Source organism: Corvus kubaryi, unplaced genomic scaffold (assembly GCF_017639235.1).
Source record: "Corvus kubaryi isolate FWS band 111438036 unplaced genomic scaffold, C.kubaryi_AGA036_p1.0 split3-73, whole genome shotgun sequence".
NCBI classification, from domain to species: domain Eukaryota; kingdom Metazoa; phylum Chordata; class Aves; order Passeriformes; family Corvidae; genus Corvus; species Corvus kubaryi.
The window spans coordinates 2,156,469-2,174,374 of record NW_024582091.1 but is presented as its reverse complement, the minus strand read 5'-3'; the positions used below and the strand labels follow the sequence as shown (position 1 = coordinate 2,174,374).

General features: G+C 33.8%; 1 protein-coding gene across 2 annotated transcripts in view; it reads left to right on the top strand.

The window, feature by feature from the left end:
- Window positions 1–17,620, top strand: part of CSMD1 (CUB and Sushi multiple domains 1) — a 1,103,023-nt gene extending 1,085,403 nt beyond the window's left edge. For both annotated transcript variants that reach the window (XM_042017326.1, XM_042017325.1), the window contains 5 exons: window positions 3,798–3,959; window positions 4,992–5,104; window positions 5,851–5,938; window positions 11,318–11,450; window positions 14,032–17,620. In XM_042017326.1, coding sequence (XP_041873260.1) covers window positions 3,798–3,959; window positions 4,992–5,104; window positions 5,851–5,938; window positions 11,318–11,450; window positions 14,032–14,191 — 656 coding nt within the window. In that variant the 3' untranslated portion in view covers window positions 14,192–17,620. The remainder of the gene's footprint in view (window positions 1–3,797; window positions 3,960–4,991; window positions 5,105–5,850; window positions 5,939–11,317; window positions 11,451–14,031) is intronic.
- Window positions 17,621–17,906: the final 286 nt, after the last annotated feature.

Genomic DNA, 17,906 nt, shown 5'->3' with positions numbered 1-17,906 from the left:
AGAAGTATAAAAAACCCACCCCAAAAACAGTTTTGGAAATATTCTTGGCCATCATTTCACCGAAACTCTCCATGTACTCTAAGATAGGGTTTCCAGTACAGCGTGGACTGCCTGCAGGTAGCAAGGCAGGCAAATATTACTGCTACTTTTCTATGCCACCTCATGAACATGTATGCAGTTAGCCTATTCCTCCTGCCAGTGGCAAAATAGACAAATGCATCTAAGAAATCCTTATTCAGAAAATGAAAGTCCTAATTCTTTTTTATTGATTTATTTAACAATGAGAAGAGTTGTCACCAAATAAATGAGCTTGCAATTCTGTATTTTGATTTTTAGTAATGCTGCAGGGAAAATAAGATTAATGGTTCACACTCATGGCAATTCACAGAAGGACTCTGTAGATTAGATGGGATAAAAAGGTATTTCTGCTAATAATTAACCTTCCTGGAGAGTTTATTAGTGAGAGTGTCAGGTGAATCCATAAATGAGTTCTTCTGAAGTACATTACTTCAACAGACCCACAATAAAGCAGGATATAGTGTTCATTCATTATAATGAATATACAGTCTTCATTTATTGGAGGCTTCACCTCACCAAATACCTAAGGTATGCATTAATCTGCTACCACACAGGTTTTGAAGTTTCAATGCCAAATTATATTGTAGATCTAGGCTCCAAATATATTCACTATGCAGTGTCAGTATCAATTCACACAATATCATGTCCCTTATAACTAGTTTAGATAAATACTACCTAAAAGCTATTAAAAAATATTAAATGCTGTGATTGAAAGTGCCAATAATAGTAAACAGAAAAGTGAAACTGTAACAACTGACAGTAATTAGGGAGAAAAAGTTTTAAGTGGTTTTCAAAAAACAACTCTGCACTATTATTACGTGTTTTAAAATTGTTAATTCTCTTCAGTATAGAAGATTATATATTTTTGAAATACTTTCTTTATATTGTTAACTTGAATTTTGATACAATTTGATATGCCGCTATCTGTATTTTATTAATTAAGCTAATATTGGTAAACTACAGTTTCTGTAACAGAATAGATTAATGTTCTGATTTTTCGCCTTTAGACAACTGAATGCAAGTTATATTTATTGTTTTTTTTTTTTGCCAGAGTTAATGTCTTCATAAGCAATAGTAAACATTTTTACATGATTGAGTATAAGTTGCAACTAAATCCTTCTTAAAATATCCATGTGAGAATTAAGAACTATATTACTATATTTGGTTTCCATGGTTCTCACTGCTTTGCATAGTCTTCACAAAAATAGTTAGGAAGCTGTTTTAATGAGTAGCCATGGATTTTCCTGTAGATACAAAAATGCTGCTAGCAAGGATTTTCTTGCTATTTTCTAAGTCCGTGAGAGACTTTTTCTCTCTCACAGAAGAGGTAGCAGAGTTATGTAAACAATGAAATACCTGCAGCCTTAAAAAGTCTTGTTTATAGTACAGTAGAAAAATATTTTGACAATGGATGTTTTAGGATTTTAGTCAATCACCCCAAGGGGTGGCTGATCCTTTGTCCAATTAGACTATGAAGAAAAAAGTCGATAAAAGAGTTTGTAAAACAATTAAATAAATCAATCTTGCTGCACAATTCCTGCCTGCTGGATCTTCTCTCCTCCTCCCTACAGCTGCAGGACACGGTAATATACCTTAGGGCAATTTTTTTTTTTTAGTATTTTCCCGATCTTCATGTTCTGAGAGCAATCAGTGCAGTATTGGAATACTAATAGCCAGTTCATTTTTCTCATTTTGCCTTTGCCCACAGTGGGTGGAAAAGGCAGAGACCTTGTAAGTGTTCAGCACAATTGTCTCAGAACCTCTCCAAAGCAGCCTCCCTGGGGACTGCAGCACTTGTGTTTTAACATTTAAAAAAACCCATGACTGGGGAAGCAGTAATACAGTTTTTTCCCCTACTGATTCTGTTCATCTGCAGCAAGTGCAAATTCTGTAAATACTGAGTCAGTGGTACTATTTTGCAAAGCTTAACAGCTCTTATTGATAGAGTGGTTAGACAAACTAAGTACTGAAGATGCTGAATGTGGTGAAAGTGTGGAGTCCTTTACAAAAGTCTTGCATAGTACCTCTCTGGTTCATACCACTAATACTAGATGTTCACCTTCATGAGAACATTTCAGACACACAATTTTGATTAAAAACATAGACAAATAAAAATAATTGTAATATTTATTTTCCTAAATACCAAGTTTCAAATTTAGCTATGCCACTATTGTAGCAAGAAATGAGAAATGCATAGGAAAAAGAGTCTGAAAAACCCTTTGCAGAATCCATGTATTTGCATAAATTATAAAAATTCTAAGGACTGTGACATACCAACTGAAATGTAATGCTTCAGATTTTTGGTAGTAAGTTGAGGTAACCTTGTGTAAAGCCCCACTGACTTTTACTTTGGAAATGGAACACTTCAGGCTATTCAAAGGTGTTACACTCAAAGCCATTTAATAGGTCTCTGCTCATTTGGAATCCAGTGATAGAACCAATAACATACTAATGATGTTTTCAAATCATTCTACACTGAGCTTGAACATTTGCTTGTGAATTCTGCACAACTTGAAGGCAAAAGACATGGAAGAAGCTATTTATCTTTTAGTCAACAGCTAATCAGCCCTCTGATTTTCAGAGGTATTGCATGTCAGGTATTATTTCCCTGTGTTTCTTTTTGATTCATTTTTGCAATAAGTGATTAGGTAGAGGGGGAAGTATCCACGGAATTTATTTAAAATGGATACAGAGAATACCTGCGCTGATAAGTTTTCTTCAGTAAAGATGGCTGCCTTTATATGTGCTCAGTTTGACAAAATGCAAAAAAATCCAATTATTTAATTTAAGGTCTTAATTAGAAGAATGTGAAACTTCTAATGTCAATCTTTAGCTATTGAAAAAGTATCATTTGTAGTGGTCATGGATAGTAAGGGTGAATTTTAATACTTGCTAGGCCTTTCATTTTGTTAAGGCATGAAGTGATTGGTTAAACAATTTAAAATACAGCATTCAACAGCTACATAATTTATTTTTTCTGTGTAGAGGAAAGATACCAATAACGTCAAATAAATAATCCAAATACATGTACTTCCAATAATTCATGCTTCATTTTGTAGGATTTATACTTCAGATACTTCAAACTGCAGTCACTGAGAAATGGACCTTTATTTTAAATTTTAAAAAAGCTTCATTCTTTGACAACTTCACTGTTCATAGTGCAATAATATTGTATGGAAAACAGCTTTGAAGTCTAAAAAATTACTGATATTACTGTACCAGAAATTCAATCAATTCAGTTGCATATTCAGTTGATACTCAATTGAAAATCACACACAGTGCTGCTTCATGAAATTCATGAAACAAAAAAAAAAAAAAAAAGGGATTGCCTAAGACAGTGTTATCTTCCATTAATCTTTGGTTTCAGAATATTATTGTCCTTTCTTTTCCTCATACCTTAAAGGTACAGGGTTTAGGGGAAGAGTCTATTATTTTTCATAGTCTTGAGGACATTCACTGAATCACAAAAGCTATAAAGTATGAGGTTATTTGAGAACATATTCTGCGATGGACAGGTGTAGTATATTATAGGCAATTGTGTGGAAAGGCCATTAGATATGTTGTCTTTATTGTTGTTAAAATTTTTATTATAATACCTCCTTAGAACCATGGATTGATTGTCTAAAAAGAAATTAAGACCATAAGTATGGCTAGAAAGATTGTTACTTCATTGTAGTTTACTTCTTCCTCTGTTTCTTTCTTTCCCCCACTTTATTTAGTTCCTTCAGATGTATTTTTTATAAATTCACTGTGGAAAGGGTTTTATGAATATTTAGGAAAAAGACAGCCTGCTACTCTTACTGTTGATTGGTTCAATACTACAAGCAGCAAAGTGAATGCCACATTCATCGAGACATCCAACATACAACTCAAACTATCAGGTAGGTTCAGAATTTGGTGTTAAAGAAGCCGTTCTTATAATTTTTTTTTTTTAATCTGTTCAGTTTTGATGCATTTTCATCCAAATGGAAAATGAAACAAAAACTTTATATTTTCACTAAAAATAATTTTATTTTGCAAAAGGAAAAGTTTTTACATAATGGTCTGCACAGGCTTGTCTCACTTCATATGCAGTCACCCATCTATTTAAGCTATTATATTTCAAATAGATATTGAGGAAGGGTTTATTCATCTCAGGCTGTTGGATAGCATTGGTGTTTTGAACTCACAGGAAATACTGAAGCAGCAGACAAAGTCTATATAGGCATATTAAGAATTGTATCATTGAATTAATCAATAGTGATTAATATCTACCTTTAAACAATGTGGTATTAATAATGGCGTAGCATAAAATAGGCACAGATAATTAAATAACTTTGTAAATTATGCATACCTTACAAGCAACATCATGCATTCCTTTCTGCAAATCTAACTGTGAAGTTCCGATTTAGCCTCTCATCACAGTTATATTGAAAAGAACATTATCAGCTATCACTATCTTTTAAGGTCAAGAGTTTAGAGAGAATTGCAGTAGTTGGTTGCCAAACAGGAATTTTCTTTCACTGCACTACTGATATCTACTGTAGCAATATACTGTTGTGATGTCAGTAAAATCCATTTTTTTCCAAGTCAAGGAAATTCCAGGTAAGGACTTCTATCTGTATTCGGAATTACTGAAATACTGTATGAAGAGATAACTACTCATGCCCTGTTATTTATAAAATTGAACAGTACAAACCTATCTTTGCATGCTCTTATCAAATAGGATGAGTCAAAGGATGAGTTAAATAAGATACATCCATTACAGTACTTTAAATCTTGAGGTTTTCCATGTTATGAAATTCTGTTATTACAGAACGTTTTCTTCAAACTCTTTTAGTTCTAAAGCAATATACTTAGATTTGAAGGGATACTTGAACAAACTGGTTGAAAATTTGTTTAAAAGGCATATCTTGCCTCCTTTATTTTAATAGGTGTTTACAAGAAGGAAGAAGCCCATTTGCTCTTGAAAGCTTTTCAAATTAAAGGACCTAGTGACATTTTTGTAAGCAAGTTTGAAAACGACAACTGGGCACTAGATGGTTATGTAAGTACCCGGGTTGCCATGGATAAAGATTGCTGAGATTAAGTTCTGAAGTAATTTGTGATTATCTATGTAACTGTGTCCATGTTTTTGTATTACAAATATGTAATCCAGCACTCTGAATGTCACCGTAGAGATTGGATTACCTTTTTCTTTCAAAAATATGTATACAAACTTCTATCTGCTGTACTTTGATTAGAATTTTTAGTTTATGAAAGAGAAGGGGGAATGAATCAGCATATTTTTGCCTTCCTTCCTTAGGTGGGAGTGAGAATTTTACCTTTAGAAATATTGTCCCTTTTTGGTTTGGTAAACAGTTTACTGTAAGAAAAGTACACCTAACCTTGAAATAAAACAGTGTTGTTTTACTTTTTGGATTTCTTCTTTCTACCTCATGATACTTTCTGTGGAAAATAATTTTAAATCTGACAATTCAGCAGGCCTGTATATCTGCATACTCATTCAATTATGAGTACGTCATTTCAAGAATTTCAAAACCCAGCAATATACATTAGGTATTTTAAAATCATTCCGGGTGTTATTTTGAAACTCAGTTTAATACTGTTGCAAATAAATAAATTATTTAAAATAATAAATGTTGGATAAGAATAGAAAATTCACTAATATTTTAAAGGCTAAAGGTGAAAATCTGGGCTCCATATTATCTATTCTAAGTCAGAAAAAAAAATTGCTAAACACTGTTATTTATTCATTTCAGAAATCTTTTTCTCTGTTTCAACATATTCTAGGTATCCTCAGGGCTTGAAAGAGGAGTTTTTACCTATCAAGGAGATATACATGGAAAAGACTTTGGAAAATTTATGCTCCAAAGACAAGGTACATGCTTTCATAGATCTTTAATATGTATCATCTTTTGGGGTCTTGCAAGGATGAACTCAACAAATTACTCAGCTATCTAGCTGAAGTAGGCACGTTTATTTCACACTACACCTATTACAAAGCATAACCAAATATGCTTATTTGAAATATACAGCTCAAATCCTAATTTAACTCTGCTTAACATGTTACTATCACGTTTTCTAGTATAGCGACCTAATAAGTACAGGATGCTCTTAAAGAGAATGCCCTTCCAAGCAATTGCTTTTCATTTTGAAAGTACCAGGGATGTCATGCAATGCAAACACATTTCCTGCTTAAATGTATAAATTGTGGTCAGAGTCATATAAGACATTAAAAGGCCAGAATCAACCCTAATTTTGACAGTGTCATTTGGAGAATGCCTGTTGCTGCTGGATGTTTTCAGAATATATGTGTATTTTGACAGAATTTTACTTCACTGTCAAAAATATGAAATGAGTGTCTGAGGTATGTATTACAGCTATGGGCTCAAGTGCTCTAGCATGTGGTGTAAAACTAGTTATTTTACTCATAAAATAGTTTTATCATAAAAACTAACAAAGCATTTACTCATATTTTGGCGAATACCAAGTGTAGGCACCTGCATTTCCTGATCCTGAAACTACTGCAAAGTGGTCAAAGCATGGTATATATATACATAAAAGTACTGGTCTAGGAAGAGGAGACAGCCTAGCCATTATCTCTATGGCAGACTGTATGTACATTTTATAAATTGCCTTGGTTCCATTAGCTTCTCTGGTGCTGTAACCAGTGCTCTTTAGAGTTCTGTCAAATCTTTGCTCTATTAACTACTGTAGTAGCAGTTACGCTGTGGATTTGCTCATCTTGGCCATCTCTCAAATTGCTAAGCATATTTAGTGACAAGTGGCAGAAACCCAGCTCTTCAGAGCCCCAGCCTAAGAACTGCCAATTTGTGCATTTGTCCTCCTCATTTGTGGAGGACTACTTGGTTAAGTGGGAAAGACTAATGTATTAGGTGAATAATTTTCTGTAACACAATGCTAGAAAAAGACTGGTCTCAGTGTGTATCACAGGATATTCTGAGCTGGAAGGGACCCACAAGGATAATCAAGTATAACTCTTAAGTGAATGACTCATATGGCGATCAAACCCACAATGTTTGCAATATTAGAACTGTGCTCAAACTGAGTACACTCAGTCTGTTAGGTTATAGCAACTTGGTCTCTTAAGGCTGCAAGTCTATGGCTTGGTTCAGTTTCTGCAACTGCTGAGTGCCTATGCCTCAACACTAAACTTCTAGAAGATGTTTATTCTAAAATCTTGTTCATCCCAGTCTGGACACTTCTTTTAAAATTGTATGAAAAGGTGACTTTGTGAGAAGAGAAACCTTCTTCACAAAATTATTATTTTCCCATATTTATTTTCTCTGGAGAAATACAATTACTAAACTCTCTTTCCTTTTTTTTTCCTCAAAGTACTTTTTTGACTTGTCTAGATTGACATAACATATATTAACAAAAAAACGAAATATGCATAATTAATTTGCATCTGTGTTATATTAGATCAATGGCTGTGGAATACACATTCATTACTTGAAATTAATCAACTCTTAAAAGTGTTGAATATCATGAGACGTGAATTTTAAATTTCACTCTATGAATCATCCTCTCCAGATCGTTTCACACAACTTCCATCATTCATGAGGAAACCCAACATCTAAACAGGGTACTGAAAGCTCCAGAGTACAGAGCTATTGTGTGTTAGCTAAAGCACAAACAGATAGCTAGAGTAATGAGCTGTGAAACTGTATGGTAACACACGTCTACACCTAATGAGGCACCTATCCAAAGAGCCTTTGCTATGCAGCAGGTTCAGTCAGGTGAAGAAGTTCCAGCCTATGTTGTTCCTTGGAAGCTGCTGATTTGCTTTCTGTGTGGGTATTTTTTTCTCTTAAATCCTTGACCTGCTAACCATCCTTGTCTCAGAAATTACTCTTGGGTGTGTAATTCTACTTTTCTTAATCTTGCATGGGTTTTGCTGTCACACTTCTCTGACTTGAGCAGCATTTCTCTTAGTAAAACTGAGTCATGCTGTACTGATGCCAGTCAACTGAAACCCCGAGCTAGGAGTCAAAGGAGAAATGCATATGATAGATCCAAACAATGATAAGAAAATGTTCTTAATCACAGAATTATGGAATGGCTCGGGTCAGAGGGGCAGGGTTGCCACCATGAGATCAGGTTTCACAGTATTTTCTTTAAAAAAGTATTATTTTCTATTAGGTATAAATGGCAGTACTTATCAATCATCTCAAAAATAGAAGTACACAGCTTTTACATTAATGAATTCACTGTGAGTGTTATCAAAATTTGAATTCACCTGACTGCTGCTGTTTTAGGAGGCTAAAGCCCTTTTTTTATGAGAAATGTTAAAAGAAAACCAAAACCATTTATAATCTTACTGAATATCCCTCTATTAAATAACATTTCCCAGTGACAAAGTATGGTTGTTTTAATGAAAAGTAAACCAAATTATCTTTTGCATACCTTTTGTGTGTGTGTGTGTGTGTGTGTGTGTATTTAGGTATTTCCACTTTTCTGTTTACCTTAATTTGGGCCATACAATATGCCTTCCCATTTCTTATCATGATATTGCTGTCAGAAGAATGACAAAGTTCACCTCAGGATAATCACAAACAGCTCTGAAAATTATTATAAGTAGACCAGACCAAGTTGAAGTCTCATACATGACTAAAATTCAGGTTATGCAAAACTACCGTGAAGTTTCTTTTCCTAACAAAAAGTATATGCAGTGTACAGTCTGAAGCTGGTCAACACTTCTCTAGTTAAAGGTTGTAAACTTCAGTCAAAAATGTCATGTTTTGTTACCTTAAGTGTGGTACTTCAAAAACTGTAGAGATACAGAATATATGATTACTTCCACTAGGATTTTTGAGTAAAGTATTAAATGTGAATCAGTTATCTAACATAGATAACTTAAAATAAATTCTTTAAGTGTAAATTTGTGCCTGCTTTTAAATGTTGAGTTACACAACATTTTTTTAAATTAACTAAATGTACCAAAAATTTCAGACCAAGAATTTTTTATTATGAATTTTATAATTTTTCTGCTACTTGTACATTAAAATGTATCTATCCTATGTGGCATGATAATAGCTTTGAGATAATAGCTTTGAGATATAAGTTAAGACTTCATTGATCACATATATTTCTGTTTTGAAATTTATATAAGAGTTTGAATAATAATTCCAGATTTTTGTTGCTGTAAGTTGACTTCAATGAATTTGATCATTACTGTATTTTTTATTAATTACTTCAAATAATTGGAAAAACAGCATGTGATTGTGGTGGTAAAGGATGAAGAAAGTGATAACTGCATGTGTTTGTTTTGTTTTTTTTTTAAGTCTGTCACTTCTTCTAACCAATAAAAAACATTCAAATTAATATTTCTGAAACTTTTATTAACAGTTGGAGCTACCTTAGTTTGTCTGTCTTTAATTTAGATAGGTTGGAGAATGTCCAGTACATGTACAATACAGTACAAATACATAAATTTATGCCAAGGTTATTTCCACAGTTTGAATTTTGGGACAAATACTGGATTACTAAATCCCAAAGATTTTTATAAAATTGTTGTATTCTAAAACAGTTCAATGTTAAGATATTCCAGAGTCGTGTGACAAAGCTCATAATGTGATCCCAACTGCCACAATAATGTTTATTAATTTGAAAATGTTTTCCTTCATCAGTTCTGCAGAGAAATATGTAGAGAAGTCTAAAAGGTGACAGAAGATTAAGACAGTGAAAAAGATAGTAGTACAATATTTTGTCATATTTTAAACAATCAAATGTGGTAATACTGAAATTCCTAGGGAGGTTGACTTCATTTTAAAGGCCACTGAGTTACTTCCTAAAACTTAATACATTTTTTAAAGTTAAATGCAAAATGTGTTATAATATTAACAGTTGAAATATCTAAGGTTTAAAGATATCTCACAGGACAAAAATTTATCTCATTTGTCTTTTGCATTGAGCTTAAACTGCAAAAATCATACAATCATAGAATGTTTTGGGTTGGAAGGGTCCTTAAAGATCATCTAGTTCCAAGCCCCCTGCCATGGGCAGGGATGCTAGTCACTAGATCAGGTTGCCAGTGCCCCATCCAATCAGGCCTTGAACATTTCCTGGGATCAGAGGAGAATTGTTGCTTTTTTCTCTGTTTTTTTCTTTTCTCAGTTTTCGAACATAGTTGGATGTTTTAGTAGACTGGTGAAATTAGCATAGTGGCCATGTCTCTGCTATATAATTGGTTTGCAGTAGAGTCCTAAAAAGACTGATCGATGCTGTTGCTATCAATGAGGGGGTTGTGATGTTTGCAACACTGTACTGGTGGTTTTGAGCATTTCTTAGAGGCAAACAGAAGTGTCTCCTGTTCTTCTCCACTATCAACAGCAATAATATCCCAGAGTAGCAAACACAGTTATCTGTCCAAGTCCCACCCTCTCTGTACATTTCTTCTGTCCTAGTCTTTCTTCCTTGAATAAGATCTATATTGCTTTCTAAAGAGCTGTGAGTTCTAACCAGCAACACGGCATTGGGTCTCAAAAACCATGTTTTTCTATAAAATTTTCTGTATTTTTCATCATAAAACTGTCTTTCATCCTTCACAATTTGAATTGCCAAGGTGGTTAACTATTAAAGCAATTTAGCAATGTGTCTTTTTATACTGATGAAAAAATGTGTTCTGCAAAATGCCTTACAGTCCAGGTTATCTGCCTGTGCACAACAGGAGCCCGGCGAGGCCATGCCACAGGCCGCCACGTTTGCATTGTGTGCACTCAGTTCTACCCTAGTGCAAACACAGCTGCCAGAGGGACATGAATACAGGTGCAGACTTGGGGGGGCTACTGAGCTGAGCAGGACCACTGTGTTTTATTGCAGTCACCTCAGTTTTCCCTTCCTTGTTCATGTTTATTGTGGGCTTGCATTGCTTGTTGTTTCCAAACTGAGTATTAAGACTGCTGGAATACAGTACGTTTGCAGGATTCATTTGTTTTTCAGAAGTTATATGGCTTAACCTTTTTAAATTGACTCATGACCAAAATTATTTTACTTGCTGAGTAGTATTTTCAAATCATTTTTATATTTATTGATATATCATGAAGTGGTATTAATATTTATATTGTGATGCTGCATGCTGTTTATTTCAAGTTTTTAAATAGAGTTATTTCATCAAGACACCATCTTCTTTAACTCTTGAATAAAAGGAACACCATTAAATAGATAACATGGGAATTTTATTTCTCCCCATGGATAATGTGGAAATTGTATTTCTGCCCCTTTTGTTTCATTTCAGGTCCTTTAAGTGCAGACACAGACCTTTCAAATCACTATTATGGTACAAACAGCAGTTCGGTTGCAGCTGCCATCCTGGTACCATTCTTTGCTCTAATATTATCAGGGTTTGCATTTTACCTCTACAAACACAGGTATTGTAAATTTTATTTATTCAATAACTTAATAAGCTTTTTGGTTTGATTTCGATAGGTAGCTAGAGAACACAATGCTAAAAGCTTTTAAGAATATCTTTGCTCTAGAAAGAAAAACATTTCTAGGTATTCCCATGAAGGAGTTCAGTGCAGGGCAGTTCTTAATGGTGTACATTTTGAAAAATGAGTTGCTCTGTTAAGGAGCAAAGACCTATCAACCTTCTTGGTTTGTTAGGCTGAATCAGATTGAAATCTGAGGTCACATGTTCTATTTTTTCATTTTATTGCTTTATTAAATTGAATTTATGCAACTTCTTTCAAAAAGTTTATCAGTATTAATTATACAAGCTGAAAAATCCATAAATCCCATGAGGGAACAGCCCATAATGAGACTACTTACAGTATGTGCTGAGTCAGCTAGTGGTTACTATTAGAATTGGCACCACTTAGGTCATATGAAACTTTTACATGTCACTAGATAGTAGAATAAATCCAACAACGTTGTCTGAAATTTGGTTTAAAGCCTGATATCTGTGTATCTTCTGAAAATGTTTTCATTCTGAGAACTATTTGCAAAATAGTTTTTAACAGGAACATGCTTTTTAAACTTTTGTTCTATAATCATGATACCAAGAGTATTTTGCGACTGCAGGAAATCACATACACACTGAAGTCCACCACTGCCCTACAATGCAGTAGACTGTCTGCCTACTTCAGCATTAGATGATTTGGGAAAAGCAAATTGCCATGAGGCTTGAACCTGTGAGCTCCAGTTAAAATCATCCATGTCCTGAAATGCAGTATAGCCTTTTGTTGAAAAAAACTGCTCAGGGAGAGCTGTCAACTGTGTCTTCAAACGTGTCATTGTAAGATGCCTTTCTGATGCCTACAGGTCTACATTTTCAGACAGCTCCTGTTCTGCAGTTCCTGTTCAGGCATTCCAATCAGAAGAAGAAATGCAATGAAAATGGAATATTGCTTAGAAAGAGGAGGCAAACTCATTAAAAAAATTATATTGTGACATAGGGGTATATTTTGTAGTTTATGCTATGAAATTTATAATGCCCTTCATGAGTAGTAGGAATAATGTATTTATTTAAGAGAGATAAAACTCGTTCTTTAGACAAGCAGCTGTAATCCCTCTGTTATCGGTATCTCTGGTACAGCATTGCAGCTCTGCCTAATTTAAATGCATTATACTTGAAAAAGGAGATGTTCCTCATAACTTACTATTTCAAAGAATATTCTTCCTTTTCTTCTATTTTCAATGAATTTCTTCCATTAAACCACAGTTTTTAGAGGGGATATCAGTGTCATATTACCATCAAAAAATTAACAAGTGGACTAGTGATTTAAAGTAACTTTAGGTCAAACTTTATTCTTTTCAAAAGAAAGGATGTTCCAATAGAAAGAGAAAAGAATCTCTAAGTTTTGAAGGGACTTTCTTGAAATTACATTAATGATCAGAATAACAACATGAAATTTTCAAAATGACGCAATAATAGTTATGTCCCTAGAGGTTCTCTATAACAGAGAATTTGAATGTCTTAGGATAAAATTTTATGCTTCTGCTGTGCGTATCTCAGACTAAAATCATCTAATTAGAACCAAGGTTGTTAAATCTCTTTTACACAGTTGTACCTTTTATCTGGCAGACAGGGATTACTTAAGAATGAAGACTGCATCTCTATCTTTCTGAGCAAAATTAAAATATATTAACTTACTTATACTTAGGAAAGCTCCTAGTTAACTTCTAAAATGCTCTAGTAGTTATAAAATTAAAATATACAGAAAAGACATATTTATGAGTAACAGAACTATTTGCATATTGTCAATTTCCATTAGTGATATCTTTCGATGATAGCTTTCCCTGTCTGCTATCCAAAACAGAATAATTTTATAAGAAGAATTTGATTTTCAAGAGCCCTTTTCTGAAGTTATATAATGATATTCTAAATTGTTTTACATTTATTAAGCACCAAGCACTTACATTTTGCATTCTTTTATTTCCTTTATTGCCCTATTACAATTACATGTATAAAACAATAAACTGATCCTCCTTATTATATTTCTTTAGATACTTCTAGATACTAAGAGATTTAAGGTATTTACAAAATATAAAATATAATTCCATAGGATATCACTTTACTGGATAAATCAGAAAATCTGCACAATTCTGGTTTATTTTTCATTTAATTATTGGCTTAATATGTTCTTGAAATTTTGATATCTCCTTCATGGTGAGAAAACTATCAAAAATAAAAGACTGGTTACTTTCAGTATCATTTGATGCTGAATTGTCAACATTTATGTGAATATCAGGATTTGATCAATCTGATTAAATGTGTTTGGACAAGGTATTTAGTAGTGTTTATTGTTGGCAGTATTTATGGAGGTAGACAGACATGCTGTGGGAGATCTATCTGGAATAACTGGACTTGCAGACGCTTACCCGAAGGTTACTACCACTAGCAGTGCAAGATATTCTGGACACTTGCTGTTGTATGTTGATGGAGGGGAAACATTCAAATGTTTATTTAAGGGTTCCTAATGATAATTTCCTATCTTTTTTTTTCCCCAGAACAAGACCAAAAGTACAGTACAATGGATATGCTGGACACGAAAACAGTAATGGACAAGCTTCATTTGAAAATCCCATGTATGACACAAACTTAAAACCCACAGAGGCAAAGGCTGTGAGGTTTGATACGACTCTGAACACAGTTTGTACAGTGGTATAGCCTTCAGTGCCCAATATGACTGATTCATAGCCATACCTCTGATGGACAAGCAGTAATTCCTTTGGTGCCATATACCAGTTTCCCTTCTCTTGGCTTTGCTGCTGTAATCTTTAACATCTTCTGTCAGCCTACATGCAGCTAAATTTTCTGGTAAAAACGTGTCAGTCTTCGGGGGATCAGACAAAGAATATTTTTTCATCTTAAAGCTGGATCAAAATGCCTGGCTGCATCTGCTTCAAATCAAGGCACACTTTAAGGAAGACTGCCAAGTCATGCCAATTTGTCATATTTAATGCCTCAGACTTTCATATTTGTATGCGGCTGGATGCCTTTCAATGCATTCTTCTGGGCACTTGGATAAATCCTTTGAGTACTGTGACAAATGATAGCACCAGAGATTATCCCCGGGAATATTCTGAAGAAATAAAGCTCTCTTGAAGGAGTAGACAGCCTTTCTTGAGGTTGCATACACCTGCAAATGCTTTACCATTGAAATCTTGCTAAAATTAGGGAAACTTACAGTGTATTTCATTCAAAGGGCAGTTTTGCCAATTCCCCAATCAACCGTGAATATTGCAAAATGTTAATGCACAATTTTTTTGCACTAGGGTGTAATGGCTGACTGAGTAAGATACTGGTGAAAATATACAGGGTTTCTATACACTGACCATTGTATATAGACATTAACTCACTCTTTGCCAAGCAAAACATTCCACAATAAATTTACTTGGAATATTAAATTGAGCCCCATGCTTAGCACAGGTTAAAATCTCGTGCAACAGAGGATAATGTTTCTTCTGTCAATTCTTGACTAAATTTCATTGTAAACATGATTACAAGTCACTGGAGACTTTCAACCAGAACAAGAGCCCATTTCTAAGAAATTTTCATTGCCACTATTGTTTTCTTTTGAAATCAGTCATCAATCACCACTGTCAGTATCATACTATTTAACAGCAGGGGGGTTAGCAGCTATTGCTGCTTGCCGTGTACAAATGTGAATAGTAATTTATTTTAGATAGCTCATAAAGCCTGTGAGCCTGTGCTCATAATACAGTCTTCCCTTTTGCATTTTTTTTCCATTTTTCCTTTAATATGACATCATTTTCTGATGTTACATGGAACTAAACCACATTACAGTAGCATATATAAATCCAGTGCAACTTGTTTATAACAAGTTGTCATTCAGTTTCTACTTGGAACAAAGAGAAATATTCAACTATCTTTGCTTTCTGTTTATTTTAAAATTTTTTAAACACACTACTTACTGCTTTTGTACTTACACAGTTTGACAGAGACATTTATACATATAAAGGTTGAGTAATCATTAACATTTGCATAAATTAGAGGTATTATTGAATGGGAACAAACAAAAATGCCATTGGGCAGATTAATGAAATTGAGTTTTAAAATTGGGAAATGATAGTAAATAATGAAGCAAAATCTGGTTTTAGACATACACATTTAGTTCAAAACACAGGAAAGTTGTTTTGCTTTTCTTCTAATTTAGGGCTGGTTTTTTTGATGCTGTTGTTTTGTTTTAATTTTCTGAATTTCAAAATATGCTAATGTCCAGTTGCTATCAATGCCTGTTGAAAAGTTTTTCTGAACTCCATATGTGTGTAGGTCTGGCTGTTATACACAAAACAAAAAGGTAAAATAAGCCCAGTAACAGGTTTTTCAGCTAATGTTGCAGAACACAATGAAAATTTCGAAGGTAATGGTCAGCTTAACAACTACATCTGTTAGATGAAAAATACCAGCAATATAATACAGTATTGTAGGGCCTCCAGCTGTTACATTCTTCATATGAGCAAGAAACTCTGAAGAAAATTTAATAAATAATCCTTTCCAGTCAGTTCCTTGTTCATTTTGTTAGTAGTTTTTGGCTTTCTTTTTTGTTTGTTTCTGAAGTTATTGTGCAGTAAGTTTCATTTATCTGTCCCATCTCAGAGCCCTTCATGTTTCCTGAGAAATAACAGTCATCAGATTAAAGTTGTTGTCTTGATCTTCTCCCACATAGAGGAAGTTGCTTGGCAAATGAAGAGCTTTTGTAGGAAGAGGGGGCTAGGGAGGGAAGCTGTTTTCTGAATTGAGTTTCTGACAGGTGTTCAAAATTGACATTATTGTATTAAAAATCCTTCTGTAGTAGCAATGGCAGAAAAAAAATGGAGTTTTGAAAACAAAATACCTAGCTATTATTGATGTTTTCTACTCCTCTCGTTACAGTGTATTTTTCAGTGCCCTATCTCACTATGACCGCCAAGGAATGTGTTGGAGGATAAAAGAGAATAGTTAAATGATTTGATCTTTTGTATTAGAGAGCCCAGATTCCGTGAATCCATTATTCAGTGGTTCGTTTTGGGAGGTAATGTAATGACTGCTTATCCTGAGTGAGTGTTCTTTGATCAGGGACACTCAAAAGGAACACACTGACAAATTATCCTAAGAAGTTTGCTTTTAGTGTTGATTAAACAGGAGCTTCATGTTGGAACCCAAGTAAAACAAAAGTATTGTAGCTTAATCAGTTCTGTCCACGCCTTTCAAATTCCTCTCCTTCTCCGCTATGTTTGAGTCTTCTGTTCAGGTTGGATCTCCTTCTCCTGACGTTATTATACAGAGGACTGTGTATGCCTGCACTTATATATGGTGCTTCTACGGAGTGAGACTCTAAAGATGTTGTGCAGTGGCTGGGTAATGGCAGCCAGGAAATCTTTTTTTTGAGATTATATGCAGAAGACTTTTCCCCCAGCGTTGACCAGATCATTATGACAGGCTAATAATACATGCTCTATATTTTTTTTAAAAAACAGGTTATGTGCTTCAAAGCTGTTAAAAACTGCTGCTTGTTTCACACATCTTGCCTTTCTCCAGGCTAGCTGCAATAATTTTTTTTCTTGTGTAAAATATTTTGTAAACAAAAAAAGCCGTTATTAAAAAAATAAAAAAAAAAAAAGGTGGGAGGGTGAGGGCGGGGGAACTGGGGAGAACGCCGACATTATGATCAAGTCAATCTAATTTTCATTCCCACTATTCCATTCTGCCATTTCACTACATGCTGCTGTGACATGAAGTAGGTGCAAAAGAACTTTTTGTACAGAGATATATTTTTTATGAAGAATTTGTAAAATTATTAAATATGCTGTACTTTTTTGATTAATGTAGGTAAATTGTTAAAAATAAATGTTTTTACAATAAAAAAAAAATTGTAATTTTCCCAATAATGTAAAATTTACCATCTTTAGCTGATTTTCAGTTCTGATCCTATTACACTTGTATTAATATTAAAGTGGCCTGTTAAAAATAAACAGTATTCTCTTTGGAAAAAAAAAGAAACAAACATAAAAGACTGTAATATAGCCTGTGCAATGCCACCTACCTTGAAAGCAAAATCAGAGTTCTAATTAAATATTTAATTTTAGATTTTCATCTATTGTGTGACCTATTCTTATCAACTTTGTTCCTTCTATTTCCTTTTATGCTTTTAAATATCAGATACAGATTTTTCATTACATAATGTTTCAATAGAATCTTAATCTTGTCATTTTATGTTCCCAAGCATTATGTAAAATGGAAAAAAAATTCAGGTGCTGTCTAGTGAGATGGGATTTACCTCCCATTATGTTACCAATTCAGATTTTAAAATGAGACTTAAGCTATTTGGTGGGTTTATAAAAAAATAACTGGTTTATTCTTTCACAAGCCTGCATCCAAC